This window comes from Stylophora pistillata, chromosome 5, assembly GCF_964205215.1.
Source record: "Stylophora pistillata chromosome 5, jaStyPist1.2, whole genome shotgun sequence".
Classification (NCBI taxonomy): domain Eukaryota; kingdom Metazoa; phylum Cnidaria; class Anthozoa; order Scleractinia; family Pocilloporidae; genus Stylophora; species Stylophora pistillata.
In genome coordinates, this window is record NC_142523.1 from 19,956,721 (window position 1) to 19,975,798 (window position 19,078).

Below are 19,078 nucleotides of genomic sequence, written 5' to 3' on the forward strand. Positions count from 1 at the left end.
TTAAACCAATAAAAGCATTTAATTCAAAAACACAAAAATTAGTTTCGATCTTAATTACGCCATATATATATTGCATAGACTGTTCAATCGTTTATAAAGCTATATCAGCTCAGAGAATATACAATGTTTACAGTTCTTACAATCCACTTCAGGTCAGCTCTTCGGGTCTATCTAACATGACGCTACGTGACCACATGTGGGGGCCACGTGCCCTACAAATAGGGGAGGCACGTGACGTACAATCTCTGTGCACACCGCAGTTCAATTTTCTTTCGAAATTTGTGGGAAAAAATTAATCATAGTCACTTGCTGTATGAGGTTCGCAATTCATTCATGATATCACCATAAAGTTTACACCTTTGAAACTGAGTAAAGAAACTTCTACTTTGAAGCCAACACGCTATCGTAGCATTCTTTCCATCCACCTTTAATCTTAACACAAAGCAGGCTTCACCAAGGAATCAACGCATTAAGAAAAGCCACGAAAGCGATTGTTACCACGGGACCGAACGTTGCTGACTTCAACACAAAATTGCCCCTAGAACGCACATGCGCAACTTCACTCCTCTCAGCCTGTCTGCGTTTAACGTAGCCTGGACTGTCTACGGGATCTGTGTTGCAAAAGTCATCTTGACAACAATCCACCCAACAATTTTGCGGCGAAGGTTTTCCCGACCCATCCACGATGTCCGTGCATAGAATTTGCTCCAGCTCTTCGCAACCACTTGAAAAAGCGCATTCTTTAACTTTGGCAATTGTCTTACCGTGATTGTAAATCACTTGAGTGAAGCAAGAGTCGTAATGTTCTCCGAATTCAGGATGTTCCGAGCAGTCTTTAACTCTTGAGTGAGTCTCGCAGAAATTTGATGAATTAGCGGCATCTGTTTCATAAGGATCACATGAGTAGCAGTGGATTGACTGCCCTGAGAAAAGAAAAACACAGATAAGAGACATTAAAAGTAAACATAAGCTAAAATGTAGGCAAGTTCAGTAAATTTACTGATACACTATTAAAGTGCCGCTTATAAGCAATGAGGCTTCTACAACTTCGTAAGGGGTTTCAGGTGGACTTATAAACTGAGGGGGCTTATATCCGAGGAGGATAGAAATGCTGATCAAAGTAGGTATTCATTTCAATACTTTTAAATCAAAATTGAAACTAACAACACCGAAAAAACTGGAAATTAACAAAACAGAATTACAGACTTTTCCCTTGAATTTCGCATTTGATAATTAAAAATAAGTAATGAACTTCTTGTTCTGCAGTCACTTTAAAAACATTTTTGTTTGAAATAGTTCAGAGATCCCAACTCTTAAAACACGAAAACCTACAGGGGGTTTTATATCGTGGTGGGGGGGGGAGGTCTTGCATTTTATGCTACTAGCGTTGCACGATTTCTAGTGTTCGCTGTTTAGTGATCAGGTTTAACGTTTTAATTACGACCACAAATATCAATAGAGCGAAGATCTTAAAATCGTAGACTACTATAAGGGGCCAATCATTTTTATCACCATGGGTGGGGAGGGAGGTCGGAGGATTTTAGGGGAGGATTACATGGCTTTCAGGGGAATGGAGGGGGTATCAGCCGTCGCTAGCAGAATTTAAGAGGGTCTGTGTGGGGGGTCGCGTTGACGGTTGAAGGTTAGAAACAAGCCCTTTTGACGGTTAAATTTTAGGTCGTTTGACGGTTGACAGTTAACTTTTTGGAATGTCGTTTATAATAAGAACTAAACGCGCGAAGTTTGCTGTAATTTTTCATAATGACGCGTTTGTAAAGAACTATTTATATATAACAACTTTTATTAATAAATAACTAACGTTTTACGACACCGGAGGTGTTTTTACACCGGAAGTCAGTTCTGTCGTTAACCAGTTTTACTCGCATTAGGCCCACACCCAGTTCAGATGCCGTACTTCAGCCGAGCCGAATCGAATTCAACTTTAGGCCGACCTAAAGTAATTAATTCTGGCTGAATTGATTCAGACTCCGAACTTATTTCGGTCGAAATTAATTAACTGAAGAAAATTTGTGGCCGGAGCCGGCGCAGTTTACAGTAACAAATTTGATAAGTGTTATAGAGAACGAAAGTGATTTGTATCCTGGTCGTTGTTAGGAAGTTCTAAGTATTTTATTTGGTCAGTTCAGAAGTACCTGAATAAAGTCCGGCAGTTGATCAGTTTGTGTTTCGCCACGACCAAATATGCTTGCTTGAAATGTGAAATTCTACTATGCAATAAATGTTCTATTTTTGAAGAAAACAAAGATTACCATGTGTCGCTTTTTGCAAGCGATACACTAAAGAGGCGGGAAAGGACGTTGTTGACGCAGAGGACAACTACAAAGTGCCCAAAGAACCGACAGAGCGAAGAATCAGTGTCAGTTCGAAAGGCGTAGAATACGGCGCATAAAATAATTTATGTTTAATGATAAAATAATTTATCCATTTGATTCGGCTCATGTGAAGTGCGGCGTCTGAATCAAAGCCGGTCTACAGCCATTCTTCCCGGCTGAGTCAGGCGGGATTAATTGACCGAGCCGATCTAAATTAAATCCCCCGTTAAACAGACGCCGTAATTCACATGAACTTAATTCGTTGAATTCGATTCGGCTCGGCAGAAATACGGCGTCTGAACCGGGCCCACATAACTGTATTTTGATGATATATCAAAACTTTTATTTATAAACAACAGAACTTAACCCCTATTAAGGCAATCGTTTAGTTCTTAATTAAGGATACCCGAGACATTTGACGGCCAACATTGGCTTGCTTATCTGACGGTTGAGGGTTAAGGACATACAAATCACTTTCGATCTTTATAGCACTTATCAAATTTGCTACTTTAAACCGCGCTGGGCCCGGCTACAAATTTTCTTCAGTTAATTAAGTTCGGCCGAAATAAGCTCGGCGTCTGAATGAATTCAGCCAGGATTAACTAATTTAGGTCGGCCTAAAGTTGAATTCGATTCGACTCGGCTGAAGTACGGCGTCTGAACTGGGCCTAACCCGTTTGAGACACTCGTTTAAAATGAACTATAAAAAGATTGACTGCCAGTGAGCAGATTCCTTACAACACTACTAAGCCTTTGGAGTATCAGGTAAATTTTGCTGTGACGCAATCAAGATAATGAAGATGTGCTGGTAGAGATTGTCTCTCCGCACTAATTTAAATTTCTCTCAAGTACTCAAAGATTTCCGCTCGAAGGAAGGCTAGATCACGATTTTAGCACCTGTCGGCTTAAAGTGTTTCTAAACGCGAACAATTAGAAGCCTTTTTCCGGAAAAAAACTTTTTTGTCCACATTCCTGGTTTAAACTCTGAGATAGCTTATTTCTTACATTACAAGATCTTACAGTTGAGTAATTCTCAACCCAGGGTCGCTTAAAGATTAGAATGAGACTTAAAAAGGAGGGTTTAACCTCCAAACCCTAAGAATGGAAGGTAAATAAAGTTTTAAACTGATCTCATCTGGAGGAAAAAAGGTTAAAACGGAGCCTGAAAAACATCATAGCACTTCACGAGATTGTGATGAAAAAAGGACAGGGATTGTTAATCCACAGGGGTTCCTTAAAGAAGGATTTAATGAAATCTTTGTTAATTAATCTTTCAGAAGCGAAGCGTTTGGGCTAGGAAGGTCAAATCGTGTTACAAATTTCACTCAGTAAACTACACGATCAGCACGGATTGTTAAAAAAGAGTATGTATCAGAATTCTAACCTTAAATGTTTACCTTTTCTTGCTGTGCGAGACGAAAGGACATGCTGCGATATTTCTTAACTGTGCGCGAGAGTTACACGAAGTAAGTTTCCACGTGGCCAACTCGTCATCAGCACCGAAATTCCCGAAAGGAATGTTAATCTTTGTTTTTTCTTTCCCTCTCTCGTTTGGAATTACTTTTGGATGACTTGTCCGGGTCAACTGGAACATCTTATACTCGTAATACAATTAGCGAGAAGTGATTTACGCAAGCGATTAATTTTTGATAGTTTTGTACATTTTGTAAGTACACGCAAAGCCATTTCGCCAATGCGCGCAGACGTAGCTGCTTAAGAACTATCAGGCTTTTTTGACGATAAAACCCCAACCATTTGAATGATGTTTGGCCACCCTTTCCAGGGAAACTTAAAGAAGTTTTCATAGCGTGACTCTGGATTGCATGCAGCTCTTGGGTGAAATTGCGGCCAAGGTTTTATCTTGCGCTTCGACAGTTATCCGGACACATGACCAGTGCTGTTGTCATTGATCGATTGTAAATGGTACTTTTTTTTCTAGTAACCGGAAAATATTTTAGCGGATGTCGGTTTAGATTTATCACCTGTTATCGGTACAAAATTGATGACTCTCACTAAATATTCTGGGGTCAAACGCAACTCGCCTACACCCTTAAATTTTTACATCAGAGCACGCGTAAACATATTTAAAAAAATGATTCTCTTGGAAATTAGCAACACACTGAAGCATATTTTATACTTATTAGAGTAGTATGCAGGGCGCTCGTCACATTTGGACTCATGTACCCCTTAACCAACGCACTTACTTGATATTTCATCCAATCTGTTCGCGGTTTGAAGAAACACGAACTCAAGATTTCTCTCTGCCAACGCTCTCACGCACCCTCCTTAAAATGACAAATTATTCCGCGCAGTGATATCAACAGGCATCAGCGGCAAAATACCTCACATTTAATGATCCGATGATCAATTTAGTAAACAGCCAATCGCGTAGCGAGTTCATCAATCAGAAGTAACTTAACTCGGGTGCGGTTCGTAGTCGGTAGTTTGAAAGTTTATCACAGAGATATCAACTTGACACTTTTTTGAAGCTCTTCAGTGAGAAATTAAAACACACTAATTGTTTCAACAGAGGAGCGTGGGTGTTCGTTTCGCAGTTCTAGCCTCAAAACTAGTTTTCTCAATAGTCGCACTCAAAGCCTATTAGGAGAAAAAATTGAAATTAACGTGGCACTGTCCGATTTGTGAATTTCTGTTTTGCATGATCAAAATTTCTTATCAGATAACTTTTAAACCCCCTAAAGAGTAATGTAGACCATTATCAACGAAGAAATTTCTGGAATTGGTCACAAAGGAACATTTTATCTTCTTATATGACTGAGGATAAAAAAGTGTCGGCTGTGGTATTATTGTAAGACTCCGGTGAGTCCATCTTGTAACTGCACCCAGATTACAGAACAGATAACTGTACGCGACATCACGAAAAAAAAAAATCAAGTTTGTCGAATTCCTGTTCTATTTAAAAATGCATCAGTTTTACCAGTTAAAACTACGAAATGGCCACTTTAGGACGCTACAAATTAATTACATTAATGAATAGAGGTCAACGTCCTCAAGGAACGAACGCCTATTTATTTTTGCACATTTTTTCGTTAATTCACGCTTCACGGCGTCTGCGATGTTTTTCAAATCGTGTGGTCGGGATTCTTCGAAAACCTGAGAATTTCTTTGCTGCTATCAAGTATTAACTGTTCGCCGAAACGAATGTTTTCGCTGAGGACAGGTCTGCCGCAGAGAGGCGAAGCATTACGAACACAGGTCTCGAGTAATTTATCATGTAAACAACACTCAAATACGCCAGATCGGGACAAAACTGAAATATTTCCACCAGGGTGAACATTGCGTGATAGATCACATACTTACCAAATTTCGCGGCTAGAAGTGAATAGAATGCGATGTAAACAAGCTTTGATGCGTTCATCTCCTTCTTGTCCCGCGTAAGCGCTGTTGGTTCTTCAGTCCTCTTACCTAAATTGTATTAAATTGTCAACCGTCAACGATCGGTTTTAACTGACAACTGAACAATGGCATTTTGTGACCCCGTTTAGTAGATGTTGAAAATAAGTGAGACATATTGGATTTCGGTCAGTCTGGTTTTCGACGTTAAGCTCCCTCCCTTAGCGAATTATCCCCCGTGTCCCCACTCCCTTCGTCTTAGGGACCGCTCGTTACATATTACCTGACGGGAGCTGGAGGATTTTGTTTGAGTCGTGAAATACCATAAAATTTTGATTTATTCCCTACTATGGTTATGTAAGATTCTTATGGTACCTCCTCAGTCTTTTATCTGCACTCTTTTGGCAACGACGGACCTCCCGCTCCACTCCCCCTTAAAAACCACGATTCCCTCAAAACCTCCTAACACCACCACCCCCGGGAGATGAATAATGACCTTTCTTTTAGCAGAGCCGCAGGGGTCGAAGGTCCTGATTGAGAGGGGCATGGCAGTGGGGGAGGGGCGAGAGGGGGATGGGGCGAGAGGAAGTTAGCAAGTTTGAGTAAATTGCAAACTTTTTCCTTCTCTGTCTCGTATCTTGAAGTATCCTGATATCTTATTGTTAATTTTCTGGTACTGTTGATTGAAATGCATGCACACAATTGAATTCAGTATCCAAAATATTACATGCAGATTGACCCTCAGCAGTCTTGTTCCCATGGTTATCTACCCTCCGGCCTCCGCCACCCCTGGGAAAAAATATATAGGGAGGAGATATAAAAGCGTGACTTTTTTCGGGAGGGGGAAGTGGGACCTACTCCGTTACGCAGTTAAGAAGAGAAATATTACCAAATTGTAGAATCGCTTCCCACTAATTGCACTCTCGTATTTCTACTTTCGAAAACAAGAAAGAGAGCGAAGTATATATTTAAATGAAGGAAAACTGGTTGAAAAAGAATAGCGTGGATTTCGCAAGAGATCACCATGACTAACAGTCTCCGCCGGAATTTTTCGTTTGGACACGCTGGTGCTATTGAAATATGAAGTCGGCTGTCAAATCAAAAGAAGTCACTTTTTTATACAAGGGGCTGATATAAGAGGTAATTATTTCAGCCTGTTGACAGAGATTGCCAAGCCTTGGGGCAACGTTTCAGCCCTGTCAAATTATCTCGCCTGTTTTTGACAGAATGACTCTCTGTGTCGCCTTTTTTCTTTTTAGCGGTGTTAGTGCTAAGATGTCGTCATGATCATAGAACGGAAGGAAAAAGCAAATCTTCCATTAACGATGTTTAAAAGCGAATTCTGTTTTTAACCTTCTCTCTCCATTTGTCATAGAGATATCATTTATCAGACAGTTTGCATGGCGTGATGATTCAAAAGACTTTCAGTTATCATGAACTTGGAGTTCAAGCGAGTACCACATGGTATATCACTTTCCTTTCTAGTTTGGAATTCGGGTACTTGATAAATGAGGAAATTAGACGCTGACAACTAGATAAAAAGGTGCAATTATCCGCTGAAACCGCGCTTAAAAGCGCGGGTCCGGTTTACAGTTGAGATGTCTTTTGGGCGCCAAACAATTTTAGATACAAAACAAAAAATCTAGACAAAATAAAATTGTAACGCGGTGGTGAATTGCATGTTTTAACTTCTAATAAACGTCAGTGAGACTTTGTAACAAGCCCTCTTTTGTTACTTATTGTAATCAAAAATGGATGTGAAATAATCAATTCTCAGACAGACTAAGCAAACAGATCTGAAAGCTTATTTCTTCCTCTTGCACCACGCATCCAAACCTTCTCCTCAGTCTGTCTATAATTAAGCTGGTTAAACCTTCGAAGAGTGCTCTCCAAATGAAATCGGAATTCTGCTTTTCATAAAGTCTATGTGTGAGGTTAACTATGACTGTTGCAAAGAAACATTTTTTCTGAGATATTTTTGCTCGACTAAACGCAATTTATGCGACCATTTAGATCGCGTCAAGCTATTCGGTGATGTGTTGTTCTTTTAAATGCGAAATACTTTTCATTATGCTACGTTTTGAAATGAAAAAAGAGTACCCCTATAATTTTCCAGATTTAGTCTGGATGCAAGAACTCTGAATACTCCTAAAGGAGATGATGTTTTTGAAACTTCAAAGTAATTGACTGATCTAGAACAGGTTTAGCTGTTATTTTACGTTAATCGTGAAAAAGGACAAAAACAATCCGTTTTCCTTAAACTGAAAAGGAAATAAGTTTCGGGTACACATTTGCAAAGGCTGTGTTACTCTTACATATGGGTAAATACATTAATCTGCACATTTCACCGCCACATCTGTTTCCTCGCGCATATTTTTGAAAGTGAATAGTGACACTAAAAACAAAAACAAACAAAACAAAACAGAAAATGACATACGCGACCATTTGACAAGAAGCCAAAATTTTTGTGATTGCAGGTGACAAATCCAGCTTAACAAAAGCAGATTACAAACTTTCAGACTAGAATTAGCTGGGCGGAAGGTTGGTAAACAAATGCTAATATAAAACAGTGCGATATTAGAGGAGACTTAAAATTTTGTTTTCGGAGTTTTGCCGATGGCTTCCGTCAGTATGGTTTTCTGAAAATGTCTTTCATACATTTTCCTCATAGCGTCTTGGTGTGGTGTACAAACTGAGTAGTCCAAAATTCTTGTCAGTATACTTTGCGGTCAAGTCATGGATTGGATTGCCTGGAGTGCCAGCAAGCCCTTAGTGTTATTGTTGCGACACGAGCATACTTCATTAGCCAAGAAAGTCAAGCGGTCCTTGATTAAAGCGAGCCGACGGTGCGAGAGGTCTATTAGAGATCTGGCGCTGATCAGAATTAGTAAATTGTACGCTAAAGGTAGTTGTAAACCAGTATAAACGGAATACGTAAGCTTCATTGCTGAATACCTTTTGTAGTTAAACACCGTTAACTTCCCGGCTTTTGGGATGTTTTTCATTTGAGCACACCTGCATATAGATCGGATTACAAAGTATTTTTCACCGTTCCATCCCAGATGCGGCAGGAAAATTTGGTAGTTTCACGAACATGAAATCCTTGGTTTAGACGGCAGCTATTATCATTTCAAGTTTACATTTTTCAGTTTAAATGAGTGCCCAAGAATCAGCATTCTTAGCCACACAGTACGTAAAATGAATTATATCGGATCTAAAAGTATGCTTGAAAATTTCCAAACGATCATATATCAAAACAAGAAGCTTTTACCGAAGCAAAATGTTGCGAAAGAGAAATCGAGTGGATGTAACTCAAAGTATTAAAACACATCTGCAACTTGCCTAAATAACCTCAAAAAAATTCCTCCCAGCGGAAATTAGTGTTTTTCCTGTGATGATAAAGAAAGAGAAAGTTCCTGCAACAATAACAGGGTCTTTATTCTGACTTTCCTCCTGACTCTGCCACGAATACGATTGGTGCATTCGATGTTTCCGCATCAATTTCGTATAGAGCAAAGGGGGAGGGGAGGGGGAAGTCATTAACATACAAAAAATACAATTTAACCTTGTAATTTACTAGAGGAAAAGGCGTGAGTCTGAACAATTTTCAGTGCAAGACAATCAAATTTATCCGTCTTTCTCGCTGCGAGAATACCAGTCCGCTGTTAGACAGAGAATTAATTGCAGTGGTGTGAGCATTTTACGTATGGAGCGCGGAAATGAACAGCCATGACCCCACCCCCCCTCTCCACACACACACACACACACACACACACACACACACACACACACACACACACACACACACACACTAACACTTGAAATATCTTTGTTTGCCAAGCCCTTGCTATGCCACAAGTCGACAGGAAATAACAACATATTTTGCCGTAAAATATTTCACTCAATTTTTCACTTGATCTCGAAAAATTGAAATAGATAGATAAATGAATACATGGATAAAAATCCTTGAAACTGTTTTACTTTTTGCCGAAAGAACAAGTTATTCGCAATCTTTCTTTGTTACAAAAATAAAATGTCTGGCAAAATTGCTTGTGATAGACGTCTTCTTTTTCACTTAGAAGTTATAACATATCTCTCAGTTGGTACGAGCGCCATGATTGTCAATTTAGCGGGCCGGACTTCATTGTGCCGCCAGCTAATTTCAAAAGTATGTCTGAACTGAAGTTTTCTGCTCTATTTAAATCCAGAAATATATTAAATACAGTATATTAACTAGCCTCGTGTTCTTGGTCCGTACTGTACGATTACGGAACCTCTTTTTTTCCGTTCGAATCCATGGCCCGCGCGCTTCGTGCATAGATCGGAGTGGAAAAAGACTTATCCGTAACTTAGCGGTGCAGACCTCGAGCTTGGTTGGTATAAAAGAGATATATATCGTTGCATGGGGAGAGAGAAATGTGGGGCATACCCAGTGGATATCATTGCTCACGGAAGACTAGTAATATACCGTCGAAAAGTCGCGATCTCCATTCGAATTGACTAAATCATGAGACAAACAAGCAGTAAGAACTAATTATCATAAAAATATAGGATAGTCCATAAACACTTCCTACCTCGCAATTACTTATCAGCCAGTTTGAAACGTCTTTAGAAAAACAATTTTTAAAGCCAGCAGAGCCGAGGAAAACAAGCACATTTATTGTTGTTCGATCGAACGGAACGGAAACTCTCGATTCAGTTGAACTTGGCAAATAACAAACAGGCGTCTAAGGGCTACAGGTGCAAGTTAGAAGAGCAAGGTTCACCTTAGCCGAATCTCACGCATGCGTAGAAGAACCAAAACAGCGGAAATATGATATAATATAAATTGCCTGATTCATCAGTTCATAGCTAGAAATCGGAGAAGAATGACGGTCACATGTTGTCAGTGATGGCACTTGAATCAAATGGACTGAATTTGGCTGAGAGCTACAAACCCTGCTTTAAATGGTCTGGAATTGATCCTGGTGCTGGTGAGTATATATGGCATTTATTTTACCTGTGTATATCTGCTGTAGCACATTTTCCGTTATAAGATATTGACGTTGTATTTACTTCGTGTCTAGAATTCACGGTGTATATATTGCTGTACGTTGTTAATGTTTAAAGAAGTTAGTTTGAAAGATCTCGGTGGTCATGCAGAAATTATGGAACGAGTAGTGTAATATCTAAGCAATATGTGGTAAATTTTGAGGGTTGAGGGATTTTAGTTTCACAGCGACGAAAACAAATAAGGAATTCTTAACGTGCAGTCAATGTGGAAGATCTGAATCCTATTTATTCACATAATTATGCACTTGCGATTTTTATATTTCAAACAGGGCGTTCGGTTTGTTTTTAATATAATTTTCGTCTAGTTGTGTCTTTATAATTTTTCCTCGCTGCGACTGAAACCCGCAAGAGATCATTTTATATGGTTCTCACATCTCTGAGTGTGAATTACCATGCATAATCAGCGATAATCTTAGATAATTATAAATCTCCTCATGATTTACCAAAACAAAAATGACAGTTTCAGTGCACGTTATCAGAATCAATTCGAAATAAAAGTAACGATATAACCTATTTTCCGAGTTTAGAATGGAAGATTATGATATCAGCCATGGCTTTAATCCGCGTGAAAATTCCCTCGAGCTCATGGCCTTAATTTACGTCAAATATAATTGACTATTGTGAAGAATAGTTCAAAGAGAATTCCAGAAATCCTGGTGTTTTATTGAAAAACAATCCCACAAGAACCGCAATTTCTTTGTTATTTGTGATATCTGTTTTTACTACAAAAAACATCGTAATGAAGAGGTAACTGAATATCTAAAAAAGTGAATGACAACCAATTAGATCGACTACTGATCAAAAGAACTGAAATTTTACTAAAAGGCGGAAAAACATCGTTTTATACTTTTTTTTTGGTTTTTCACTTCATTTGTGCAGTAAACTTATTTAAGAAATAACATAGCCTGTACGTCCCGTAAGTTTCAGAAAACCTTTGGCTATTTCCAGCGTACCCGCTGACGTATTATTTTCAATCTCGAGCTCCCTTACCATATATAGGAGTTAAGTAGGTATGTTTTGCCTTAAAGGGTGAAATTTTCAGCTGTTTTAGTCTAAAAACAGGAAAACCTCTACATTTTATGGTCTTGAGGTAAATCATTGAGGTTTTTGAGGGAAACACGAAAGCATATTTAAGTTCTTTTCTTTTAACTCCAATTAGACTGTAAAAAGAGAAGTAATCAAAATGTGTCATTTCAGATGAATTTTGTCAACGTTTGACATCAGCGTTGCTGTGGAGCTTAACTTGAGCTACAACGAATATTAACTTCTTGATTTTCAAATCAAGTAAAACCAGGTCTCAGAGAGAATGTGGATTTTAAGGCTGGTTGCTCAGTTTCACCAACAGACTCAAAGTCCGAATCGTAAGATCGGTTTTGATCGGTGAAAATAAAAATAGGAATCGCAAACGGAGCTATCGGCGTTGGGAGAATCAGAGCAGTTACATTTAAATTTTCGTTTGAGTCCGGCGGTGACCTGGACGCATATAATTTAGAGACTGGAACTAATTTGTCGGAGTCACAAGCAGAGGCAGAAGCAAAAGAAGTGATCTTCGACGAAAGAGCCGGAGTTTTCAGGAGATCTAATAGCTTATAACCCAAGCAATTTAGCTTGCACGGATCAAAAGCCGCGGCCAGGTTTGGCAAATGACTTGCTGAGGTTTGATATAGGGTGAGGTTTTTGGAAAACCGAGCGTTACATCCTTCAAATTAAAAGAATTCCGACAGGTATCCTCAAACCGCAACTGATAGACATTTACTCCGTGAACTAAGGCTCATTGGAGACCGAAGGTTGGCACGTTGGCATAGTCATGTTAACCTGTTACAGTATATCTCTCGAACAAAGCTTTCTGGCAGTACCTGGCTACACAACGTCGTCACACTGACGCGCAACAAATTTTACTGAATGGAACGACGCTAACATGGCTGAGCAGCCGTGCACGCTCAAGATATTACGATTTTAGAGCGAAATTTATGGGTTCTTTTTTCTTCTTTCGTCGCTATTTGATTGGTCTGAATGGCTTGTTTCACTCTCCTAACCAATCAGATGTAAAGCTTATAGCAACTACGACTTGGTAGCAAGCGTTTTCCCGCGCTTGAGACTGTTCGAGTTCTCATTGGCTCTTTTTAATACTTTCCTCGATTCTAATTGGCCACTGTTATTTGTTTGGTTTTTGGTTTTACGAAACTGATTTGAAATTAACCTCAATATGTCGATGTACCCAAAATGTTGTTTAAAACATCAAATCGTACACGCTTTACAACCTCTTCGGCGATTACTTCTCAAACATGCACAAAATGCCTTCCTTGCCTTGTTCAGTCTTTAAACATCTTTGGTTCTTTTCATCCCTGAATCAGAAAGCTTGGTTTAATAAAATAAACCAGAAAGAAATGTTTTCATCGAAATATTATCATCGGAAAAACAGCGTTTCCGGGACTTGCTTCAAAATGAAATTCGAGAGTACCAAGTCACTATTATATCAACAGAATGCATGAGCAAAACAGACCGAAACGTGGAAATAAAATAATAAAGCCATAACGAAAACCGGTAGCAAAGCGCCTGAAAAAGGACTCTTCTGTTTTCTTCAAGCTTATGGGAAATCCGCCTTCTTCCTGGCTGATCGTGTTGCTTCGATGTTATTTAATTAGCAGTTAAGAGCGTTTCTTGCTTATTGAATAACCCCAAGAGAAAATCTTTTCTAAGCTTAACAGACCTTAGTGATCGAAGAATTCCATTTAGAATTTTTTTTCACGATTTCTGCGACTACATATTCATAAAACTTGATGTTCTAGTGATTATTTTACCGCTGTAAATGGCCACAAATTCATTTCGAATTTTTGTTAAGTAAATGTCACGAACGTTTTGTGAACTGTGATCTTCTCCCATTAGGTGAGCTTTACTTCAATCAGTTTAAAATGTAGTGGTAGGCATTTCTTCTTTTCTAAAATGTCTAATTTTAGTGACAAAAAGCGCGAAAGTGGCGTTGAGACGAAAAGAAGATTGCTATTTCAAACTCTGTTATCTGAGACAATATTCTATTGTTTTGATCTTACATGGCTAAGAAGCGACTAAAACTTACCCTTTTTTTGGCAAAACACTTAAAATTTAACGCTATACAAATGTAGTCTTAGATTTTCATGACGCGCATACACAAGAAATTAAAACGGACTGACATATTCTGCGATATCACTGCTGTTCTATATAATTATGTAAATGAAATTTCCCAAGCCAATAAATGGTGAATCTCAAAATGCCATAAGTTTTCGATTGAACTGAGAAAAATCATGTTCTTACCATTTCATTACGATGCTTTTTGTTCAAACAACGTGTCTTGTTTGGTAAGAACCAGCGTACAGACTCGAAATGAAAAAATCTTCCGCGAGACAATATATGAAGTATTAAATTTTATGACACCGGACTGGTCGTCGCCATTTGGGTTGTAATAGAGTTGCGGTTTTTGTTGTACTGACATTTTGCTCTTAATTCTCTGCGATAAGACTTTTAGTTGATTCCGCCGGCGTCTACAGATCTGCTCTTGAATTCAATTAAAAAACACTCACAAGGAATTTTGATTAAATCACAGAAATTTGGGGGGAATATCAATCGACGGAAGGAGCGAAAAACATATCCTAAATGAGCACCTGAACCTTTCCTTTTCCCTATAAAAACAGGATTTCCTGTACCTTTGTCATGAGTACTTACTTCCGAAAATGATTTATGATTATTTTTAAGAGCAGTGAAAATGAAGGGGAAAATACGAAATTTTTAAAAGCAGGCTAAACGTTGACTTCGCAATTAGGGTACTGAGCGCTAGCCTGCGAATATCACTGTTTTATTCAGCCTCGATTTCGTGTAAACGAAACCGTTACTGTTGTCCCCATTACCTCCGCAATTGCTCTTTACCAGTTCTCTAACAAAAACCATCGGCCATAATTTCGACCTCGACAAAGTTACAATTTTGCCCACTTTGAAACTCTGTAACTTTAGAGCTGATCAAAATCAAATGGCGATTCGAGAGGAAAGGAGCTAGATCTGATGTAAAGTGATTACACACTGAGAATTTTCAAATGAATCTTCCTTGAACAAACATGATCAAAAAAGCGTCGAGTGTCGCGAAATCAAACCTATGCAAGTTACCATAGCCAATCAGAACCAGGGGCATTTAAGGAGCCTTGTTAAAAGAGGCGCATGTATACGATCCCAAGCGCGGGAGTGCCGCGATTGGTTCGGGCCTCTAGAAATTTATCACAAATCACTCGAAGTAATCCGGTATTGCATTAGTTTTGCTTTACTTCGCTCTGTGGCTAGTCCAGAAAACTCGTGCCACTAATTCAACCAATCACATGCAAAAATAAAACCAATCATGACTTGGTCGCCCGCGTTTTCCCGCGGTTTTACTTCAAGTTCTCATTGGCCCTGAAAGGTATATACCTTCCTCCTGATTGGCCATTCTGATAGCTTTGGTTTCGACGAGTGCTTTAATCTGCCTGGTGGAGACCAGACTAATTACAGAGCAGAACGATCCAAGACTAAATGTGATGCCGGATTATTTGACTCGCACAAAAGAGGTTTGTTTGTGTACCTCTTTCGTCCATCTCACTTGAAGACAAGTTGAAATTTGGTGCTCGCTACTAGTACTAAAGCGTGTGGCTCCTTTGGCGGAAAAAGTTCTAAATATGACTACTGAAAACATTGATGAAAGTGACATATCAATTATTTAAGGGGAGCTAAGAACTTAACCTCACAAGTGTCATTGCAGACAACAATTTAATCACTTCAAAGATAATAAATTATTTGAGTTCTTTGTTTTTTTTTTAAATTCCCGTTTAGCTACGTATTTATAACTTGACAGTTCTGCCTATATTGTGCGCTTGTAATATTTGAATATTTCAGTATTATATAATGACTCAAAGAATCTTCAAATAAGCCATCAAAAGTAAATATGTCGCTTAAAAGTCTTAAACAGCTTAAATTAAAAAGTAGCAAAGGAAAAGTTAAATATTTAACAGATTTTTTTTAAATGAAAACAGTTTTTTCTTGATTCAAATAACATTTTGTCACAGCTTCCAAAGTGTGTTGCAAATGTATCGGCGCGCAGTTTTAATGTAAGGAAAATAATGTTAGTATATATAAAAACCTGTCGGCAAAGCTTTTTGAATTCTTTTTATCTCAGGATTATGCGGTCAGAGGGGTATTAACATACATTTTGAATGAGGTTTTAATCATGGAAAGAAAATTTTATGTTACACTTTTAACAGAATTTAATAAGTCAGCAAACCTATTGAAGGACGAAATCCTAAATAAATCATTGTATGCCAGACAAACCACAATTCAATAAGTGTGAATTAAATTTCAAGACAAATATTAAGGTCGTAATCGTAAATATGCGCATACGAAATTCAATAATTATTTGCTCTCGACGATGCGAAGCGTTTTTCCAATAAAGACTTTAAAACCGGCGTAAATCGCTCCACATTTTAGGTGAAAATGAGCACAAACACCTTCATAAATTCTATTTGCAATGTCTTAAAACTGGCGTGTGAAGGATTTTTGAATAAAAAGTATATATGACAAATTCGAAATTTTTTCGAAACGTTTACTATGGGATCATAAATTTTAACTTTCCATGTCTCCGAAACCATTCTACGGTAAATAATTTTTGCCTCATCTTTGTATAAGGAAAAGTAAACGAACTAATGGCAAAAGTAAAAGAAAGAAAGAAACAAAAGTTGTGGCTCCTCCTACTCTGAAAACCGTCAAAGGTGGCATTTTTCTTTGAATTAAATTTTTCAGTGTCACTATGAACTTATCTCAACGCAGTCTAGTTTTTTTCGTTCTGTTTCTTAGTTCATCTTTTTCTTTGCTCCCTCGCAATTCTCCTATTTTTTTTCGAAAAAAAAAAAAAAAAAAAAAAAAAAACAGAAAAAAAATTGACGTTTCTATTTTGAGCTGCCACACGGTTTTAAAATAATTAATACAATTTATAGATACAGTGTTTATATTTTTTCTGTTCAAGGGCTTGAGGGCTTGGTCTCTATGATATCATTAGTTCGTATCTCTTCAAAGGCTTTATAGTGACGCGGTTGAGAATGCTCGTTAATCTGCATATCTAGCCATTAGTATCTAGTCACATATCTGACTAAACTCAAAGATCGTCATCTGTGCATTTATTTCAATGATAATTAAGACGCTGGCAGCTGAACGGCGACAATAGGAGATCCAAAAACCGCAAATAGTTGCCTAGGATCAAAATGGATTTACCCTCTCCTAAGCTATAGCCAAAATAACGATCAGTCGAACGTTTCGCGGTGAATTCTGATCGGGGGGAGAATCTTCTGCTATTTTGGAAAGAAATTGGAAAAAAAAATCGTCCGCTTACTCGCCAAGTTTGGGGATTTTCGATCGATCGCTGGTTGCATGCGCTAGTCGAGTGTCAATAATTATGGCCTATAGCAGCAGTTGGAAACGAATGAAAAAGGTGTTTTCGTGGGGAAAGAAGAATCGAAATTCTCAACCAGCGCCTTCCACGCCTTACAACGACGAACTTACATCGTCACCAGGTAATACGCTTGTTTTTTTCTTCACCGTAGAACAAAACTGTTCTAATATTTGTTCTAACTTCTAGGCTTGTAGTTTACTCACATTATTACATCACCGAAATCGAGCTCTATGGCGGATTTTAGAATCACAAAGCCTCGGGATTTCGCGGTTAATTTTGTTTGGTCAGTTTGAAATCCTCTTTAGGTCAAGCAACCAGTTGATTGTGCAGGAGTTCCACTCAAAATTGCTCCCTGTCTTTATCAAGATAAAGGCTTACAAAAGCATCGATGGTTTTATCGGCCGAGCAGATAAACCTAGATATACGCTCAAAATTTAGAAGTATTATCCACAGCGAACGGGCTATTAGAGATATATATTTTTAAGCAAATATTGCTGTCAAAATGTGGTTGTTTTCAATTCAACATCCTTCTTCTCTCGAGTTTTCTAAAAGAAAAGGCAAACATGTTTCCTGCGGTGTTGAAAACTTTAAGTTATTAATTCTATGAGGCAGAAAGAAATTCTACTTGAAGTTGTAATGTCCTCTAAAGCAGCCGGTCATTTGGGTTATATGTATTTAGTGTGCACAGACCGATTCGGTTGGTAAACATGGCAGATATATTAATTTACGGCCACGAACCGCCAAGCTTAGACTGTTAATTCTGTTGTTTTAGCGAGAGCACAGTTTATTCCAAAACAGTGTATAATGTAGCAACATTGTGGTCGTTCATTTAGCTGTTCTGCTTGCCTTAAATTTTTTTTTAGAATATTGAGATTTAAAGCGACACAGAAACAAAATGAATTCTTACTGAAAAGATTCTGTTCTGACCACCATAGCCCTGATATATAAGCACATTCACTTCGTTAAGTAATGCATTGTTTTCGTTACGTTTCTGTTGGCGGTTTGAGGTTTTAAAGATATCAGCTGCGTTAGAAAGTTTAGATTTGAACTTGAAGATCCAGCTGTGGTGCTTTCAAGCGATACAAGTTGCAAAAATTGTATGTGGAATACTAGTCTGGTACAATTGAGACAAATAGTCGAAATTCGAGCGCTTACGCCCAGGTCTTTGTTAGACGGAAATAGCAGCGAAAAAAAGGTACTTAAGTATTTTTGATAAAACGACTTTGATTTCGCTTAAAAAAGCAAAAGTCTGTTCTGGAAATGGAAATAATGTAGCTTATTATTGACCCGCTTGAAAAAAAAAAAAAAAAAAAAAAAAAAAAACAGTGTCGTCCATTTCTTAGATAACCGATAGTCGTGTACTTGGTAGACTAATTTTCTCGTCAAAATTGACAAGCAGGACGATTGTTCTGACAAGTAATTTCGAAGGTTCGGATGAATTTTTATTTTTTTCTTCGGTTGTATTAAATTTGCATTTTTATGTTTCTTTTTTAATATTTTTTTATGACAGCCGGCGGGCCGCCTTGCCGACTCATGTCTTTTAATTAATTAGGTCACTTTCATTGCGCTAAAACGTTTGCAGCATGTTCATTTCGATTCTGTTGCTGAATCGGAGCCATAATTTTAGTAAGGTCTTCGTCGGTCTATTTATCAAATCTTACAAACAATATATATTGAGCTATTTTACTGACAATAAGTCCCTGTATTAGTACAAATTTGCATCTTGAAAATATTGGGATTAAATCTTGAAAGAACTCTTAGAGTAACCATTGGTAACCAGGGAATTTAGCCGTGAGGGAACTGAAAGAGATGTTACACAATGAATATAAAAGTGGCCTTCAGCTTGACCGTGTTTCAAATCCAAAGAATATTCAACACGTAAGAATTTGGAAGACGATAATTT

General features: G+C 38.2%; 2 protein-coding genes across 4 annotated transcripts in view; one reads left to right on the top strand and one right to left on the bottom strand.

Annotated features, from left to right (window-relative positions):
• Positions 1–14,177, bottom strand: LOC111343375 (uncharacterized). 2 transcript variants are annotated; one of them, XM_022950544.2, is made up of 3 exons: positions 14,031–14,177; positions 5,655–5,759; positions 1–923 (listed from the first exon to the last, which is right to left on the bottom strand). In XM_022950544.2, exons 2-3 carry the CDS (start codon positions 5,710–5,712, stop codon positions 451–453), a joined length of 531 nt encoding a protein of 176 aa, XP_022806279.2. In that variant the 5' UTR covers positions 5,713–5,759; positions 14,031–14,177; the 3' UTR covers positions 1–450. The 2 variants fall into 2 exon arrangements, with proteins under 2 accessions (XP_022806279.2, XP_088617623.1); XM_088761497.1 differs by lacking the exon at positions 14,031–14,177 and adding an exon at positions 10,262–10,286.
• The window catches only part of LOC111343373 (cAMP-dependent protein kinase type II regulatory subunit), a 19,374-nt gene continuing 10,840 nt past the window's right edge, over positions 10,545–19,078 (top strand). Inside the window, exon 1 of one of the 2 annotated variants that reach the window (XM_022950542.2) lies at positions 10,545–10,660. In XM_022950542.2, the coding sequence (XP_022806277.1) occupies positions 10,567–10,660 (94 nt within the window). In that variant the 5' untranslated portion in view covers positions 10,545–10,566. Of the gene's footprint in view, positions 10,661–16,899; positions 17,297–19,078 lie in introns of those variants that run through there. The other variant, XM_022950541.2, reaches the window with a different exon arrangement.